Source organism: Agelaius tricolor, unplaced genomic scaffold (genome assembly GCF_023055355.1).
Source record: "Agelaius tricolor isolate 1412-34295 unplaced genomic scaffold, bAgeTri1.0.p SCAF_9, whole genome shotgun sequence".
NCBI lineage: Eukaryota > Metazoa > Chordata > Aves > Passeriformes > Icteridae > Agelaius > Agelaius tricolor.
In genome coordinates, this window is record NW_027269269.1 from 22,092,315 (window position 1) to 22,111,890 (window position 19,576).

Here is a 19,576-nt window from a genome sequence, read left to right on the forward strand (position 1 = left end):
CTTATTAATTCTTAAGTAAATGTAAATAAACATCAAAAATCAAATAAACATCATAGGTGTGCTATGAGCTGTCCTTTACTCTGTCTCAACTGTGACAGGTCCTTAACTAGTCTCCATGTACTGTCAAAGATTTAATATCCTCGGCTTCTTTCTGCAGTTTCTTTCTGATGTGTTTCCTCCCTAGGTCAAATGGTCCTGCAATGGAAGAGAACCTGGGCACATTACAGGTGTCTGTCACCATGTAAAACACAGACAATTGCCCCTCCTAACACACAGCTGCAAGCAATCCGTCTCGACAATTAACATACATTTTCCCATGCTCAAGTTTTAATTTCTGTCTACCTATCTTTCTTCAGGCCTGTAAAATAGTTCTGGACTGATAGGTACCAAATGTTTTTCTCTTTGGTTTGGTAGAATGCCCATGCTGAGAGCAACCAACAATATCACATCATGGCTCAGTGTGAATGAAGATGAAAAGTTGGCAACTGTCCTCAAGATGGCAAGCCCTGACTTTCACTTTGCATTGCAGAAGGCCCAATCTCCTCTCTTGTTTCGGATCTCTCATCAAGCACATGGAGAAGATGCTTTCATAATGATGTAACAGGTGTAAGGCCTTGAAAGATCAGCTGTTGCATTAGGCCATGGGTTATGGTGCACAGGACCTGGGTTTTGCCAGTGGTCAAATATCATGAAGAAATATGCCCAGGCCAGTTCTGAAAGAGCCACTCATAAAATACTTTAAGAGAAAAGTTGTTTAAAGCAATAGTTTTTTGGTGGTTTTTTTCTTTCTTCCTTTCACTTTCAACTACCTATGTGTCAATTTTTATTTACAGGCTAGAAAAACTCAAGTTTTTGCTTTCTGTATCAAATCCTTAATTCCTGCTGCATTCTCTAATTTGGAATATGTTGTTCTGCCCTTTTTTATGTAGGGCTAACACTTGGGCTCTCTGAAAGGCAGGGCTGTCATCACAACATCAACAAGTTCTGACACACAGGAACTGAGCAGGCAGGAAGGTGCTGGCCCTGGCCCCCTGTGTCAGTAATACCTGTTTCCAGAAGCCTGAGGCAGGGCAAGATGAATTTTACCCTTCTGTCCAAAACATTCTTGTCAGCAGGAGCTGAACTTTCCTTCTCCTCTATAACCTCTCCTCCTTCCTTGCTGCCCGTTATGCACCAAGAGGGACAGCATCAGTAGTAGTGCTGATGTTGTTTTTCAAACCAAGATTCCAGAATATGCCAACAGCATTAATCTCACCTTTTTCCAAAAGCCATTCAGAAAATAATGGAATTCTTCAGCCAGTGAAGGATGTGATTCATTGCCTCACACCACTCGCTACATTCACAGAATCATAGAATATTCTGAGTTGGAAGGGACCCACAAGGATCAAGTCCAACTCCTGGCCCTGCACAGGACATCCCAAGAATCACACATATGCCTGAGAGCATTGTCCAAATGGTTCTTGAACTCTTGTCAGGCTTGGTGCTATGACCACTTTCCTGGGGAACATGTTCCAGTGCTCAGCCACCCTCTGGGTGAAGAACGTTATCTTAATATCTGATCTAAACCTCCCCTGACACAGCTTCAGGCCATTCCCTTAGGTCCTATCTCTGGTGACCAAATTCCACCTAAGCTGCCTGATGTCTATTGGCTTACTGCTCTGAAGAAGTGACTGTTAATACTTTTTATCACTTTAAAGGTATCTTAGGTGGAGAAGCTGAAAGGTACCCAGGAACAGAGCTGTGATTCTCACTGTAAATACCTCAAAAAAAAATTGGATGTCTTCCGGTTACACACATCCAGCTCCATGCACAAGGAGTGCCTGGTGTGTAGTTGGGATGCTGAGCACTTCATGCCAAAATAATGAAAACCAGTCAGCACCTACTGTGCAAGGCGTGGGCTGTACTCCAGAATTAAACTGTCAGGTTGGCAACAGGGCAGATGAACAGAAGGGGATGGACTCTGGAACAAGGGCTGGTGTCAAAGAGAGAGGAATTGATGGTCAGCCAGCAATACACAGACAATACTCCCAAGGGAAATTTGGCAAGACAGGATGGACATCCCAGCTCTGGTGAAACACTAGAACTGCACTGAATTGAAAACAGAATGAAAACAAGAGTTCATTCAATACTCAAGAATAGCTGTGAGAAGCCTTAGAATAACTCAAGAACATTCAATGTTGTTATGCTTTGATAAGAACCAAATTATTTCCTTGTAAATATGGGAAGGTCATTGGATAACACATTTAGATGTGTATGACAAAAACAATGTGCCATATGTTAGAAGTAATAATTTAAGCTATTCATAATCTTTATTGAAGAAAATTAACTAACCGCTCAAAACAAAGACCTGTTCATTATTGTAGGCAGCTCAGCAAAATCACTCTGTGCCTTGTGCAGCAGGAAGAGCAAACTAAATATTAGGATAAGAAAGTAAGAAAAAATTATTCTGAAAATATAGCACCAATAGTACAAGTCATTATTATTAACAGTCACTTCTTCTCCCCTGGAAAAAGCTGTTAGTTCAAGTCATTTGATCAGAAAAGAAGAATTAAATTAAATTAAGATAAAAGAGGTCCACAGGTGGTGATGATAGTTCTTGGCCAGTCAGCCTTCCATTTCAAAAGAAACGAAAGCATGGAATTATGTAATTGTTCATGACATACGTAGTGATTTGTGGGAAAGAGGTGGTGTATTCTCACAGAAGCAGAGACCCCTGTCCCTCCAAAGGCAACTGACCTTATTCATGTCTCTGGAGAAATACAGCACATCCAGCTGACACAACAAGATGTGCTGATTGTCATATTGTAACTGATAATTGGTTCTGTTCTGCTTCTGTCCAGGATATGGTCCCTAGGCAGATGGGGGCTGGATCTCTCTCTGCCTCTTCCATTGACCAGTGCCCTTGGGGAGGAACAGTACTGGTGCTGACATGGGGACCCATGCACACATTCTGTCCTTTCTTTGTGTAAGAGAAGCAGCATCTCCAATAGAAACTTGCAGAAATTGGGACAGCAAGGAACTCATGTGGACTGTGTAGGAAATACTTTCACTTGCTGCTCAGAGGAAGGTGCTTGGTGCTTCCCTGTCTCATTACATGCTATGAGTGCTTGGAAACTGGTGAAGCCCAGAGTTTCCTAAGACAAGGACCAGTTCTAGTGCCTGTAACTGGGCTTGATGGGTCAGCTTATGTGGTGTTCTCACCAGCAACCAAGTGACCCTGCTCTGCTGCTTAAAAACTGCAGCAACTTTGATGCTTTATTGACAATAAAAGGTGACAAAATGAACAAATTAATAGTTATTACTACAGCAGTAGAAGCAAGTAACTTAAACCAAAAATGTCAAAGGCAAGCTTTTCTAAATGGGACTTGATAGAAAATGGGACTAATCTGATTTAGGATCAGTACCATATTTACAACGATGTCCAGAGATAAATCAAAAGACCAAGCCTAGTGGATTTTATAACAGAGGCTGCACAAGTCAGGTCTGACTGTGATACTTCAGGAAAACCCATTTGATATTTACTGGTGGCTGCAGATGCCTTGATTCCATTGCAAACCTGAGTCTGAAATGCTTCTGAAAGACTTGTCTGATGATTCACAGAGGTTCCCAAAGGAATCAAGAAATGATTTTGCTACATTTTGGCATTGCATGGCTGCTTTTCCAGACTGATTTAATCATCAGTAGGAGGTTGTAGGATGCAGTAAGGATGGGACCAGGATATTTTGTTTGCCCAAGGTCCTCCAAAACTCCTGCTGGCCCTGTGCACACTTACAGTTCTAAATGCAATTGTCCACAGAGCACCAGTCCTGAGCCTGTACTGTGTAATGCCTAGCTGATAGTAAACAGCATCTCACATAGGTGTGCTCTGGTAAAGAATAATGAGTTCGCCCAGTGACCAAAGATTTACACAGGGAAACATGAAATCCTCTCAAATTAAATTCAGTACAAACACATTTTTTAAAGTCAAACTCAAAAGTGTGACCTTCAAGAGACAGTTCTTTTTTTAATTGTAATTACTTTTTTTTAGTGAGAAAAAGAAGAAACAATTCATTTTGAGTCTGTCAAAATGCTGGTTTGGACAGTGATGTTTCCATTAAGTGCAATTAGTGAATTTGACTATCTCGAGAGTAGAAATGAGATGACAAAATACTTTTTTACATCTAACATTTACCCTTTTTCTGTTTTAAATTAAGATCCAGCTGTATGATGGTACTTAAACATATTTGTATGGCCAAAAGCCTGATAGTGTAGTATTAGTTCCCTAAAGTCCAAAAAATCCTTCCTACAAGCAGCTTCAGGAGTTAGCCTCAATCCCAGTTCAGTGCCATCACAAACAGACTTAATCTGATCTACTGACTGCAGGAGGCTTCTTCTGGGGAGAAATGGCTGAAAGTGACTGCACCTCTCCCCTCCTTAATTCTATAAGCATTAATTATTTTCCTAGGAATCAGGACAAAAATTATGGCAGCAAAATCAAAAATAATGTCTGTGGAAAACCCCTAGATGCAGGATATAATGCTATATAAAATCAAGGAGACTTCTGACTAGTGTTTACTCTGGGGTTGTACAAGCATAGGACAGTGATGATGGAACTCCACAGAATGGGAAAAAATCCATGGACAAGCTAGAGGAAAGGACTGACTGACTGTACCCTATGCATGATAAACCCATTTTCAGTTCAAAATTTTGCCTGTGCTCATTAAAATAAAAGCTCATTAATTAGAGAGCGATAATATGCTGCTATCCTCATCATACAAAGAGAGCTCAAACAGCAGTATTTATTATGGTGGGCTCTAAAAGCACTAATTCAACATGGAACATCCAAATAAGACTGAGAAATACAGGTGTTGTGTTGTCAGAAAGCAGAACATAAAAAATCCTGGAGAACAAAGAAGAAAAAAATCACCAGGCAATATATAAGTTCCTTGAACATATTAAAATTGAAAGGTGCCATGTATGTCAGATCCTCACGACATTAAGTAAGCTGTAAGAGACAGCTAACGAGGATGGAATGCTAAAGAGAGAGCTGAGGAGGGGCAGGAAAGCTAAATGAATGATGTGTTAGTACCCTTGCTATCAGAAAAAATCACAGACATCTCAAGGGCACTTGTTTAGGAGCCATAATGTGACATTAACTGAGGTAGAAAGTCCTTAAAGAGAGATTAGAGGGCAACCTGAGCAATTTAAATTGGATTTAAAAGGCTGACAGAACCAGACAGTTCATCACAGCAGTCCATGAGCAATAAAGAGAGCACTAATACAGTAGGTTTATGATATACACATAAAAATGCCACTGGCTTTGAATGACAAAGTCAATATGCTATCTAATCTTATTCCACAGCAACCCCAATCCACCTTTCTGCTACACCTGCAAGTGTAATGCATTCCCAACACTGTGCCCAAAGTTCTGCTCAGTGTCAGCCTCTGGTGGGCTGCAACAGCTGCCAAGAAAAGACAATTCTGTGAAAGACAGAGGGAGGTCCTCTAAAGCCAAAGGCTGGTTAGCCTGACATGAATCACAGGAAAAACAATGGAAAACAAGAGTTGAGGATTGAGGAGCGATTGATAAAAAACTGTAGGACAGAAACATAATTGTTGTCACCTAGTAACATTTGAAGAATACAGATCTTCTTAAATTCAAGTTGGATTGACAAACATACCTGTTCAAAAGTGAAATAACTGAGCTTTATACTTCACATATATGGATCAGGAATTGCCCAACAGATATCAACAGAGGCAGATCATCAGTTCATGGGGAATTCCTCCAGCCTCAGTAAACACCTCACTGTTTCCTAATATGTTCATCAGTACCCTGGCAGCAGCTACAAACCACTGCTGGAAAAATTTGCTGAAAATTCATGGATTAAGGTAATAGTAAATAATATTAAAGAAAAAGTATTTCCCCTCAGATTGTTTTCAAATATCTGTTTTTAATACAGGGAAATTCAGGCTTGTGCATCAAGGCATAAGGAATTCACACCAGGCACAGAAAGGGTACCACCTGTTGCAAAGGATTACTGGCAACTAAATGTGACCTTTCCATTGTGGCACGGAAGGCTCAGGTACCTTGTGTTCCTACAAATGAGGAAGTAATAGGAGTATGCAAATGTGGGATTTTTTTTCCCTGTCTGGCTGTGCTGAGTCTGTTGAAGGAATACTGAATACATGCCAAAAAGAGGGATGAGTGAATGGACAAGGTACAGAACTAAAGCAGAAAACATACCTTATGACTAAAAGACCACTCTGTTTAAATTATCAAGGTAAGACCGAGGAATAATTTGATCAATGTGCATAAATATTATATGGAGAAAAATGATGCATACTTTATGTGGACTTTTAAATCTAATAAAGCAAGGCCAAGTAAGGACCAATGAAACTAAAGGTCAGTAAATCCCAACAGGAAATCAGAGATGATCTGTGACAAGAGACGTGGCCTGCCATGGATCATACTAATTAAAAAAAAAGGTCTACCAGTCAGCATGTCTTTGGGGAAAATAAATCTTGTTAAACACAAGTCTGGCTGTCAAACACAGCCTTTCAGAAATGAAATACCTAGGTTTTACATTTGATGTGAAGCAGCCTTTAGCTGGATCAAGATTACTTACTTTCCTGAACACGGCATAAATTTACATAATTAATTATACAAAGGATTTCAAACTGCACGATCATTTGGAAAGTGACTCCGTTTAAACATGTTTTAGGTTTCTGATGAGGTTTTGTGGAGAGAGATGGTCTCTGTACAGAAAAAGGCAATTGTACAGCTACAATTGAAACCTAATTGTCAGTGCTGCTAGATGGTATTTTGTGCTATGTGCTCCTGTCCTTACCAGCCATGGCATGAAAAAATCAGAGCCACTTAGTCTAGACTTGATGCCACTATTGCTTTGGTTTTCACTAGCAGTAAATAAAATATGGAGAAGTCTATCTGGTACAATAGCCCAGGTTGCTGCGTACTAAGGGTGAAGGATCTATTGCCAGAAGTCCTAACTGAGTAAATGATGCTTTAATGATGCTCTTGGGACATCACCATACTGCACAATAACTCTAATGTTGAAGAACCTAACAGCTTAAGATAGGGCTCTTTTTATTAATTTAAGTTTAATATTAAATAATATGTAAAAAATTGTCCTACTAAAGCTACTAGTAGACCCAAAGGCTCAAGTGCTCAGTGTTTTCAAGTAGTATAATTCACATATGTTGTCTTGTGTAAACAAAGTCTGATTGAAACCTTTTTTTTCTGGGAGGTGTTTAATGCCATCCCTGCCCAGCTGTGCAGAGAACAATTGTGTAGATGTGTCCCTTTACAGCCCTTTGCTGTCACTTTCTTCAAACAGGCCTTTATGGATCAGTCTCTTCAGAGCCCCACTAAGGTCTGAAACTTCATCCTGCACAGAGCACTGCTGATACTGCTCTGAAGAACTGTGCTGCTCCCTAGGCCAGGAGAAAGTCATAGCTTTTGACTGTAAATCCATTCCTGTTTGGAGCTATAGGATGAATTCCTTCAGTGCTTGGGTAAGCTCTTTGTTAGAATGAGAACCAACAGATTCTGCACTCTAGGTGTCATTTCTTTTAACAGAACCATGGTAATTCATGAAACCTGAGTTCAATGCTTATTTATAATCTATTCAAGAAGTACTATCCATGGAGGTAAAAAAAAAAAAAAGTTTCCTATAGTCACAGTGAGTTAACTGAACTCATGGAAGTATTTCAGATATTCAGAGTGGGCAAGCACAGTCATGGGTCCCATCAATTGTCAGCTAACGTTCCAGGGAATTCAGTTACTGTGTCTGGGCACATGTTCCACTTGGCTACTGGCTTAAATCTGTTTTTTCCATTTCCTCTATCAATGTAAGTCTTGGCCAACAAAGAAATCTCATGTCAAGACTTTGATTTCTTCAGTCTTTCATGTCATTCTTCCTACAGACACTGGTAAAAGTTCATTCAAAGTATTGCTTCTAGTCCAGTTGGAAGATCACTCTTATAATTCTACAAGGCAAAAGGGTCACCATAAAAAGTAATTTGTTCTCATTCCTCCTAACTTCTGTGTGGTGCAACACCAGTCCTTCATAGTGCATAAAAGTTCACTTTGGGGATAACTAAATGTGACTGGTTAGTAAAGCATTTGTGAAGATAGCTGACTATTCAGAAAGAAATGAAATAATAACCTATGCTATGGTTATAATGACTTTGAAGTTAGCTTCAACCCCATCTTGAGATAAATGGAAATTTTTTATATATCCACTTGTTTCCTCATCCCACTTTGTGAGTGCCTTTAGGAAGCTCTCAAGGCGCTCTTTGTCACCAGCTCCATTTGTGAGTAGTATCAGGAAAGGTCAGTCCTGGAAGAAATTTTACATCCTTTTGTGCAACAAAGACATGCTGTGTCTTTGTAACAGATACAGGTGTCTGAGGTCTTGGTAATTCAAGGGATAATTGTTATCTGAAGCTGTTACAGAGAGACATTGTATGAGCATTTCATGGAGCCTTCCCTAAAATTCCCACTGTAAGCTGAAAAACTGACTTTTCCCCAACTGACAGAAGTACTTATTAAATGAGCTTCATAAATATAAAAAGTTCTTTTCAAATACAGCTTTTGTTGTAAAGCAGCACATAAATGACTATATTAAAGGTGACTTTTATGAAAAACTCAACGTGTTTGGGAGCAGACAAGGATACTGTGCGTTTGGTTATCAGGCAGTGTGTACTACCCAATTCAGAAGAATCTCAGCCATTCTTTACTTAGTAATTAATAACCATAACTCCTTTGTTGTATTTGCTACATGCAGTTCATTCACCCTTCTTCTAGCAGCCTTGTCAGGGCAATCATTTCCCAGCACATTTTCTACTGGTGAGTCCAGTTAAGTCTTTCTCCTTTTAGCTGTAGAGACATTTAAATAACACTCCATCTATTGTCTGCTTAGTTGATGCTCTCAGCTGATGGCAAGTTGTTATCTTCAAACTGATGAATAAGCAATTGTTTGTTATTGGCCTGGTGGGGAAATAGCTGTGTTTGCTCTGTTGACCCCCATATTTCTGTGTGTGGCTCAAGTAGTGTCCCTCTCAATCCTGCCTCCCACAACAAAGGCACACCTCTTGCCTTCTGTTCACAACAAATACATCTCCAGTGCATTTGTATTGCAGAGTAGGCAAGGTTTTGCAGTTGCCTGACATTCAACAGCTTCCTCTGTTTTCTTTGTGATTCCCCCCAAATGACTAATTTTCCCACTAGCCACAGCTAGTAGCTGTTCTGATACTATTTAATTCTGTATACCACAAAGCAGCTGGTTTTGAATTGTTCAGACAGGCCTCTAGTTTAATAGACACAAAAATTGATTAGATAAGCCATTAGGCTCAAAGGTCTAAGTCATCTAAGGCATTATTTACTTCTTTAAAGCCTTCCACAATCAATTTCCAGCCAGGAAGACGCACCTAAATGTAAAGCTGGAGAAGGTGCCAGTCCATTTTTACCTCTTCACAATGAGCATCACCAGCACTGAGGAAGGAACTGTTGGCTGGGAGGTGCACAAGTGCAATAAAAGAGTTTAGATGTTGCTAGGTGAAGCCAATTTGTATTTGTTTTTATTTTCTGGAACAGCATATGGCAACTTTTCACTGAGTCTGAGGTCAGTCAGATTTCCAGGCATAGAATAATACACACAAGCATGTCTCTAACCTGCAAATCATTAGCACAACACATTTTTCAGCCCTTGCACTGTGCTTTTCCTTGGTGCCTAAGAGAGCTCTTGATTTTCACTTATGCCAAAGTTCAAAACCTCCAGAGTAACAGCAACCTGCAAATTATGTGGGAGTCAACCCAAAGATGCTCTGCTCAGTGACCCTGTGGCTGCACACCTTTGCCTTCTCACATCCTTGGGAGCCTGTCTTCCCCATTTAATCACAATGCTTTTACTGCAAGACAAAGAGAGATCCAGCAGCTGCTCATCAAGAATCCAAATGAATGGGCAGAAACTGAGTGACCTTGGTCTGAAAAAAAGACAGGTCTTTCATCTTCTCACACAAAAATAATATGAAGCAGGAAATATTTGCTCTAACAGACAGATTCCCCATTACTTTTCTCCCTATTTTTTGCAGGACCACCAGAGAGGCTCCTGTAAATGCTCAGAGGGGAACTGAAAAAAGAACAGATGGACTTTTTCCTAGAAGTGACTGCAGAAATAGCCTCATGAGCTATTTGACTAAGAAAATGAAGGAACTTGAGGGACTTGAGAAATCTTATCAGGGAAGATACTAAGAAAAAAGGGCTTCAAAACCAGACTGTTAAAGCAGTTATGGCAAAACAGGCCAAAAAAGCAGGTAATTTTGACAAAGAGGCAGCATCAGTACAGCAGTTCTCAGCCTGGATTCCACCCCTTCCCATAAGTTCCCACTTCCATTCTGTAGCTTATGGGAGAGCCTGTGTTTGGGGTAGGCAAGCCCACAAACCAGAGCAATGCACAGAATTAGCTCTACTTGATATGGTCTCCTAAAAAGTCACAACCCCCCAGCAGAAGAGAGTGGTCTTCTGACAGCCAGAGGTATTGGAAACCTTTATGAGGATTTTTTCTGTTCTACTATTTGCACCCATGCAATGAATTCTCAGTGCTTTTCCTAAAATTTTGCCTTGCCCCGAAGTGACAGGATTTATACATTTTGTTCAGGATTGCCCTGCACCTTTTTGTTACCTGAACAAAACAGTGCAAAAAGAAGCAATTGATCTGATCTTGTTCAATATTGTACAGGACACAACAATGGCACATGCAGACAATACTGTCTGCCCTTTGCAGCAGGCATCTTGCAAAGGTGTGCACCTCGATTATCTTCTGCCTTACAGCATGTAGATTCTTAAAACAAGACAGCTCAGATAGCTCAGAATAAGGGCAGCAATTTTCTGCAGAGTTCTGAAGTGCCAGCTGCCTCATTTTCAGATACAGGATTCTGAATTCCCTGGCCAGCTCTGCATGTGGAATGAGTGGCACAGGTTCCTCTGGGCACAGCCTGGAAGCTGTCCTGCCTGCTCACCAGCTCTGCATGCATCTCTGCATCTCTGCACATGCTGGGCAGCCAGACAGCTTGGGCTGGCCAGTCCCATCTCCACTGAGAATGCCCATAGCCAGCTTCAAAGGCAAAAGGAAGCAGCATTGGGTTTATGGACAGGATCTTTCACAGATCACTGACCCAGATGGAGAAAATGAGCAAACAGTTTCTTGAACAAGTAGCTGTAAATAATTAAACATGAAAGTTGGTAGTATTTCACCTTAGGAGACAAAAATCCTGCTCTCCCCATGCTGAAACACACCTAGAGCCTTCTTAAACTATAGATGGTAAATTCTTAATAGGAGAACCTCACTCAGTTTAACCAACTCACAGTCATTTGTGCTAGGCTGTCCATTTCAAATGAACTGATCACTGAGGTAAAAATCCTGGGTTTATATATGGACCCATACAAGCACCCTCCACAAATGATACAGAACACATCCCCCAGAAGATTTGTGTCATAAATACATAAAATTAGCAATTAGCAAACCACAATAAAAACTCGTAGGTATGAAAAGGATAATGCCATTGAAAGGCAGCAAAATTAAATGGTACATAATTAAATTGTGGAATGTATCATTTTTGCTCCCCAGCCACAACCCTGCTGGCAAGAGCTGCTCCAGACAGGAGCTCAGGCTAATGGAGCCACAAGTTCAGCAGGTTCACCTTATCTGTACCACACAGCACCTGGCCAGTAATTGCACATACTGTGAGCAGCTGCCCTCCAGTCACAGGTATGGGAGTCTCCTAACACTGTCCTTGCCCTCTCAGGTCACTTCCCATCAAGAAAAGCCTGACCTGACTGTGAGAAAGGGAGCAGGCAGTGAACACTGGCAGAAGTACCACTGCAAATGAGATTGACTTCAGTAGAAAGATTTTTTTCCTGTGTGGTTCTCAGAAAATTACTCTGGAAATGCTGGAGGCTGCATGTTTGTGAGGTGAACTCATTACTCCCAGGGCTGAGGAAACCTTCCTGAAAGTAATGAGCTGCAATGCCTGGTATGAAGTAGGTGTGCACACAAATTTGGCATTTACCTGCTATTCATGTGTTTGATTTTGAAACAAAGTGAAAAAAATGCACAAGTAGGCTTCATATGATGGTGGTGGTTATAAGTATAGCCTGTTCCTTTGTAGTGCTCCCTGCTCCTGCCCACTGGGGTTATTCTCTACATACTCCCAGCTGATTCCCTCCTCTCAGGCAGGTATGTATACCCAAATACCTAGATCAGCAGGATGCTTTACATTTTGATGTGTATATCCTTCAGCACCCGACATGCAACACAGAAATGAGAGGTCATTCTTCTCAAGCATGGAACCTTCAATAAACACATTCTTTTACTTAGCAATGGCATGAATATCCAGCTTTACTTTCCAAGCTGACAAGGCATAAAGGAATGAATTAAACTACATTTATTCTGGATCATTTTTACTGACAACAGTGAAAGCTAAATCTCTCTGCGACTTGCCCATTTCTGCCAGTATTTTTCTGAAAAGCAGAATAGCTTTGAAAGACAGGAACTTTACAGACAGCCAGCAATTGCAGGATTCCTCTAAATCAGGGTCAAACCTTGCACTCATCAACTCTGAGTAAAGTGGTTTGATAAACCTGTTCAGGCACCTAGAGCAGTGCAAGTTTCCCATAAATGCCAAGACAAAGCCTTTTACTTTGATCTGACTAATGTTTTTGAGTTAATGGAGACTAGACAGGAACCAAACTGCAGTTCCTATATGTGAGTGTGACCTGACATCTGCAGTTTGTGGCAAGGGCAGCCTTTGTTTTGGTTAGAATGTCCCAAAGAGAGGAAAACACCAATGAAAATGGGGAGGTGATCCTCCATTTATTCACCTGTGTTGTTCTGATTTCAGGCATGTTTGGGCTCAAGTGTTCTGTGACAACCAGAATGAAGCAGACAGAATTTGCTACATATTTGACATATCATCATCAGGTCATGCTAATTGTGTTAAGAATGCAGTAGATATTAAAACCACAAAGTGAATACCACATTGGATAGCATGATCAAACACATAGTAAGGTAGAGAGTATTCATAAAGGATCAGAAGACAAAATGTGATCCATGTGCCAGTGGGCAGAATGCATTGAATGAATGGGTAAATGGGACTAAGTCATTAATATAATTTCATCGGTTCACAAATACCACTGCCAAATCAAAGCAGCTATTTTCTGCCCAAGAGCCACACATTATTTTCCTTCATTACTCAATCTTCTTTGGTTTGATCCTATATAAGCTTAAAACTGTGAGGAAAAAAATCCAGTCTGTATGGAAAATTGCTGTGGGATTGCAAAAGATTTAAAGCTTGCCAAAGAAAATGAACTCTAAAAACTGTTTTCCTTGTTTATGTGTTCTCCCCAGGCCCTCTTGTTTATGTAAGGCTCAATATATGATCAAGTTACCTTGCGTCAGCCAGGCTGTGGTAATTGTCTGTGTGTGCACTTTTGGCCCGCAGCAAATGCGAGAAAATGTAACCTGGTTTAAGCCCCTTTCACTGCAGGCCTAGCCCAACTTACCTTACATTCCCTGTGGGTGGGAGCATGCACCTACCTCAGACACAGTCACACACTGCATCCTAGGAGCCTTATGCTGTGTCTGAGACCCAGGATTTGGAAAGGCACCCTAAAGGGCATTTGGGACAGCTTATCTTTCCTTCTGCAGGTATATTGCACAGGCACATGAACGAAAGGCTTACCTGCCATGCCTCCACCTTCTTTATGTCTGCACAGGACCCGTTGGTGAAGAGTCCCTTCCCAGGGGTACAGGTATAAATATCCTGCAAGGCATGGGCGATGGAATACACTGCTAAGTACACGTTATAGGATATCCGCAAGTGTGTGTAGTCCATGTATGGCGTCTCCACGCTGGTGATGTTCTCATCCCCCGTGCACGGAGGTCGGAAGGCAGATGTTCCATTTCCAGCTCCCAGCCCCTCTTCGTGGCCCTTGTGGAAGGAAGTTGAAGCAGGAGAATTTTTGGATCCATCAGGGAGATAGCAGTTAAATGTCTCCTCCCAAAACTCCTTGGCAAAGCCGTTGTTGGTGGACTTGGGATGCACCTTCTGCAGGAACTCACGAAAGCCTGGGATCTGTCCTGCCTTCAGTGCAAACCCGATGGTGCTGCCGATGACACGGAAGAACTCTGGCATGGCTATTAGGGAAGAGCTGGCCCAAGCCTCGCTTGCCAGCCAGATCTTGCCAGTGATGTTTCTCCTGACAATCTCTTTGATGAGAGGCTCCAGATCTGGGCCACTGGAAAAGACAACAATCACTCTTGCTGTGGAGTTCTGGATGACCTCTACCACCTGCTGGATCTCCTCTTCGTCTGAGTACTGGGAGATGAGCTCGCTAAAATCAATGCAGATATCTCTCTCCTCCGCCTCTTCCCGAAATTTTTCAATCCCTGGCCGGCCATAGTCATCATCAGCTGCAATTGTTCCCACCCAGTTCCAGCGAAAGTACTCGATGATGTCTGCCATGGCTGTGGCCTGATGCTCATCATTGGGGATTGTGCGCAGGAAGGACTTGAACTGGTTCTTATTGCTCAGGAGACGACTGGATGAGGCATAGCTGACCTGTCAGAGCACAGCAAACAAGCAAAACACACCATAAAGTGAAATGCCTGAAATAAACTGCCTCCATTTACCTAGCATCACTGTCAGCCTGGGAAGCACATTTTCTTAGCCTGTGTTTGCAGGTGATCCACTCTGAGGGTTCTGCTAGCTGTGCCTGTCCTACAGAGGCACTCATACAGGAGCAGCTGCTCGGACCTGAGAGGCTGGAGCCAGCTTGTGCCCACCTGCAAGGTCAAGGATCTGAGGGAGAGAGAAATGGACACTAGACTGGAGGAATAGCAAAGATTTCTGTCAATCCAGAAATAAAAAGAATGTGCCACCTAGATAAATGAGGGGAATGCACTGAATTAAGACAAAACACAGGCTTTCTCTGTCCTGAACCAGGCATGAGACAGAAGGATGGTATTGCCATTCCAAAGCTACTCTGTCTTTCTCTCCTTGCCTTTGACATCCATCCCCATCCTTAAACGGGCTCCTTTTGCCTTTTATATACAATCCCTGTCAGCTGACATAAGAAGAATGTGAAGTATATCAGCTTCCTTGATCCTGCATAGTGTTATGGTAATGCTACTTTAGCAGTGTTTCCTGACTGCTGGCCAGAATCAGCAAAGAAGCCAGTCCATGTTTCATAAGCCACCATGTTCTATGGTTAAAACTGGATTTTATTTCCTCTTCTAAAGCTATCAAGAAATACTTTATTTTCCTAATCAGAACAATGCTCTTAAGATATAATTTGAATTATCTGCAAATAGGAAGAAAACCTTAAACCCCAGATTATAACTGTTTAAAGATCTGGAGAACTTCTAAAACACATTTTGAGATTGGTATCTGAATTCTTTGGGACTGACTCTCATTTGAAAAAGTCTTCTATAAACAGTTCATTTTGTACAAAGTGGAAATTTACAGAAAGCCTTATCTTCTCCTTGAACTCTGTTATTTACTGTTTCTTCAAGAAGAAAGAAAAGGAAGTCTCATAGTGCAGTTTCAAATGCCACAGGAGTAAACCCTCCTTTCACAGAACTGTACTTTACCCTGGCCAGGCTCTTGCCCAGTGCTACTCTCACCCCCATCAACCTTTTTCCAGGAGTACAGGCAATGTGTCCCACTGCCACATGTGCTGTAAGGGGACACTGACCTGAGGTACTGAGAAACAGAAGAGAAGTTGTAACATTTTCAGTGTCTACGTCAACAGAATGAGAAATGAGTCATATATTAATTGTAAAATACACCTCCAACTCCCACAGAAATGCAGGGCCTAATAAGCCTGGATTTGCTAATGGCCTTGCTATAAATGGCTGTGACAATTCTACTCAACATCTGCCAGCCTAAAAGCCTGCTTTCAGTTGTCATGCTTCAACCACCTGGCTGAGACTTTGTTCCAGAACTGAACCTCCTGACATCTACCCTTTTCTGCAGCCTCTAGATAAGGGTACTACCTCATGGGACAAATGTCATTCTCTGTTTAAAGAGAAAGTCTGAGAACTGCAAACATCTCTTAGGTTCAGTTGAACTCAGCAACCCTTCTCAGCTGCCCCTGTTTACCTGGTAATGGGATGTGTAAATCAACAGTGCCCCATAAGATGTCATCAGGGTGTTTGTTACATGCCAGCTTCCAATGCCACTCTGGGCAATACCCAGATAGCACAGCTTAAACCATTCCTGCCCTGCTCAGAGAACAAATGTCCAGTTTTTCAGACTCCTGCAAAGGAGGCAGACTGATAAGACTCAACAGACAAGATATATTACTGTGCATAGGGCAATCAAGAATCCTTCCTTCTTCATTCGTGGTGCAGATGGGAATTGCAGCCCTGGCTGAAGCAAAGATACATTTCTCAGGACAGACTGAGAGCACATTCTGACACAATCTTGTTATAAGGGCTCTTGTGAGCTCCGGCACCTCTATTAATTTTGGAAGAGGGATTGGAAGTGTTAGGCTATACAAGGCCAAGCACTTTTTCTGAAGCTGACCTCAGTGTAGAAAAGTAAAATCAAGAGCAACAACATTAAATCAGCCTTGTACTTTACTTAAGGTCTTGACAGATCAACCAGCCTCTTAAACAAAAGGATGGGGCCATGGACACTGGCACTGGCTCCAGCAGAGTCAGAATGCTTACAGTTACTGTTGCATCCACAGACTAAACCACTTTAGAGGACTCCAGTCCTCCTAGGCTGGGCTGCTGTTGGCCAAATGTTGTTATGGCTGCTCAGTAACCTTTATATTTGGGGACTGCAAAGTGCTAGCAAGACACATTTCTATCATAACAATTAACACCCACACCCCTCCCGCTCCCATTTTATTGTTTCTCTCCTATAAATTCTATTGGAAATGGCAAAGATTAAGCAATCTCTTCTTAATCTCTGCAGAGTAGAGGAGCAGGCCACTTCTGTAACCTAAGCAATTGAGGTGGAAGCTTACCTGAGGTATGTAAAAGAGTCCCAGCAGATTGGCCACAGCAGTGGAGATACCAGAGCCAGTTGCTCCCACGACTGCAATGGTGGAAGGGATATGTTCTGAGCAATTACAGAATTCATCCAGGTTCAAGGAGTCTATCTTGTTCTGGGCCACAAAACTCAGTGTGGCCTCCAGGGCTTTTGAGACTGTATTGCAAGTGTCAAATATCCTATATCCCAGGGTCATGTTGGGAAGGAGAGTTGGGCTACTGTTTATTTCTTCTATGGCAAAGATCATAGCCTGGAGCCAGCGGAAACCTCGGAAATTATACCTGGGGGAGCAAAAATAAAAACAAAATAGAGTGAGAAGGAGGAAAACAGAGCAGAGGAGACCAGGAATGAGGCAAAGACAGAGTGAAAAAACCCAGATACAAAAGGCAAAAGCAACTTATGTTGATTTCTTGCACTTTACTAAATTTTGAAAGTTTTGCTTTTGTCTCTACTATAGAAGAGGCATGTTTTTGCTACAAGGTTTAGTTCTGGCTCTCAACTTTTCAGTTTGGGAGTTCACTTCAGAGGTAAACTTTTCTAAGTCCTCTAAAACGTGGGAAAGTTAAAAGACAGGATGTCTGGAGTGATGACTCTGGCCTGTCCCTTGTGCTCAGGACCCTCAACCTGATCTCACGATCCCTGAGGAAATGGATGTTGTGATCCTCTGACTGAAAGCTACACCTACCAGGTTTGCTTCCAGGCTCCTCTGACATGTTTCTGAATGCAGATGGCAGTGTCTGCTAAGCCTGTGCTGATGCTGCCTGGGACTTAGGCTCGGGATACTCCTGGAGTGTGTCAGCTCCTTCTGGCTTTGGGCAGGCAGAGCAGGCTGAGCCACAGCACTGGCACACTGCTGGATGCAGAGATGCCAGGGAACTCTGCTCAGGGAAATTCGGCCTCACATGGCACCCTTCAGTTTGTGAGAGAGAGCACAGTCAGACTGTTCATGCCAGAGATCAGAGACACGCTATAAATATTGGGCCTAGTGCAAACTGATAACTTGTTAATTAGATACTTCACAGTGCCTTTGCTCAAGGAGTAACTTTTCTCATTATTATGGCTCTCTCACACAATTTGCTTTAGACATGAACTCAGAAGATGCCCTCAGAGCTGGTCTGTGAAACTGAAACTACTTTTTGAAGCTTCCTCTCTTCTCTAAGATGGAGAAGCTGAGTTTTCTGATTATCTTGCACCTGTGCACGGAGCTAGAAGCAGAGCTGCAGATTGATGGCAACTGTCCTGCAGGAACTGTGAGTCCCTGTTTATGGCATCAGTGGCCTGGCAGTGGAAGAAGCTGAAGCACGATGATTGCTTATCCACAAAGGAGAGAAACTTATTCGTGGAAAGCAGCAGCAAGAAAGTACCTTTGATACATATTATTCTGAAGTTTTACTGTGTTTCCCCTGTAAAGTTGCCCTGGCAACCAGTTGTGCGCCTGTGAGGCTGCCGTGTTTTAGGGTGATGCAGCTGGAATGGCAGAATCTTTCATCAGCTGAAACCTGCCTTTCCTTGGAATGCACTAAGAGTCAGGATAGCAGCTAGTTTGCAGTTTTGTGCTGAGTTGCAGGTGAAAACAGGAAAGTGTCAATGCTGTTATGCTTGAGATACACTGGGAAAAGTGACAGGCCCCAAAATTGGAAAAGCCTGGGGAAATAGCCTGGCCAAGAAGAGATCCTATATGAAATGGTAAATTGTAGGCTTCACATGAGTTACATTTTGAAGTGCTTAGAGAAATGTTTCTATTACTAAGGTGAAGATTTCTAAAAATAAGCTTAATGAAATCACAACCTTTCGATCTCTGAGATATATGACCTAAACATTTTTAATGGCTGGATTAAATTAATTGCTTCCAAAGTTGATGTTAGCTATGTCTGACTTTTTCAAAGCTGAATGAACAAAGCCACATTACTTCCATTCCAGGAGTTTTATCTGATTCATCTGGGGTCAGAATTTCTAATGATATCACATCTAAGGTTTATCTTTAAGTCTTAAAAAGTTCATTTATTCAACTTGACTTCACCTCTCCAGACATCTTTGGCCAAATTCCAAATGATGTTCAGCTCTGAGGTTATGCCTCAAAGCCCAGACAGCACAATTTCAGTACAGATCTCTTCAGGTCAAAAAGTTTGAGTCCTAGTTATAACTTATTACCAAAGGGACACTTAGCTTTATTAAGATTAGTCTTCAGAAGTATGAGGGTGTGGGTTACTGATAGAAGTAATTTGGTCATTTAGAATATTTTTTGCTCTAGTTCCAAACTATTAAGGAATGAGATGCAACAAGAGAGCTCTGGAATAAAAGGGCAAGGCTCAGATGGATCGAGTCAGTGAGTGCTGTGTACAGGAAAAGACATGTTGGGCACACCATATTGCTTCAAGTGGTCAGTAATGCATACTGGGATAAATGGAAACAATGTGACACCTCTTTTTCAAAAGCTGCACATGGTTACAGATATTTTTAATATGAATAGGATTTGAAGCAAGGAGCCATATTCAGGCTCCTCATGTAAAAGAGA

At 41.8% G+C, this 19,576-nt stretch overlaps 1 protein-coding gene across 1 annotated transcript in view; it reads right to left on the reverse strand.

Annotated features, from left to right (window-relative positions):
* Positions 1-19,576, reverse strand: part of CASR (calcium sensing receptor) — a 73,861-nt gene that overhangs the window by 16,180 nt on the left and 38,105 nt on the right. Inside the window, exons 3-4 of the mRNA XM_071433212.1 lie at positions 17,036-17,342; positions 13,741-14,619 (exon numbers count right to left, since the gene is read on the reverse strand). Coding sequence (XP_071289313.1) covers positions 13,741-14,619; positions 17,036-17,342 — 1,186 coding nt within the window. The remainder of the gene's footprint in view (positions 1-13,740; positions 14,620-17,035; positions 17,343-19,576) is intronic.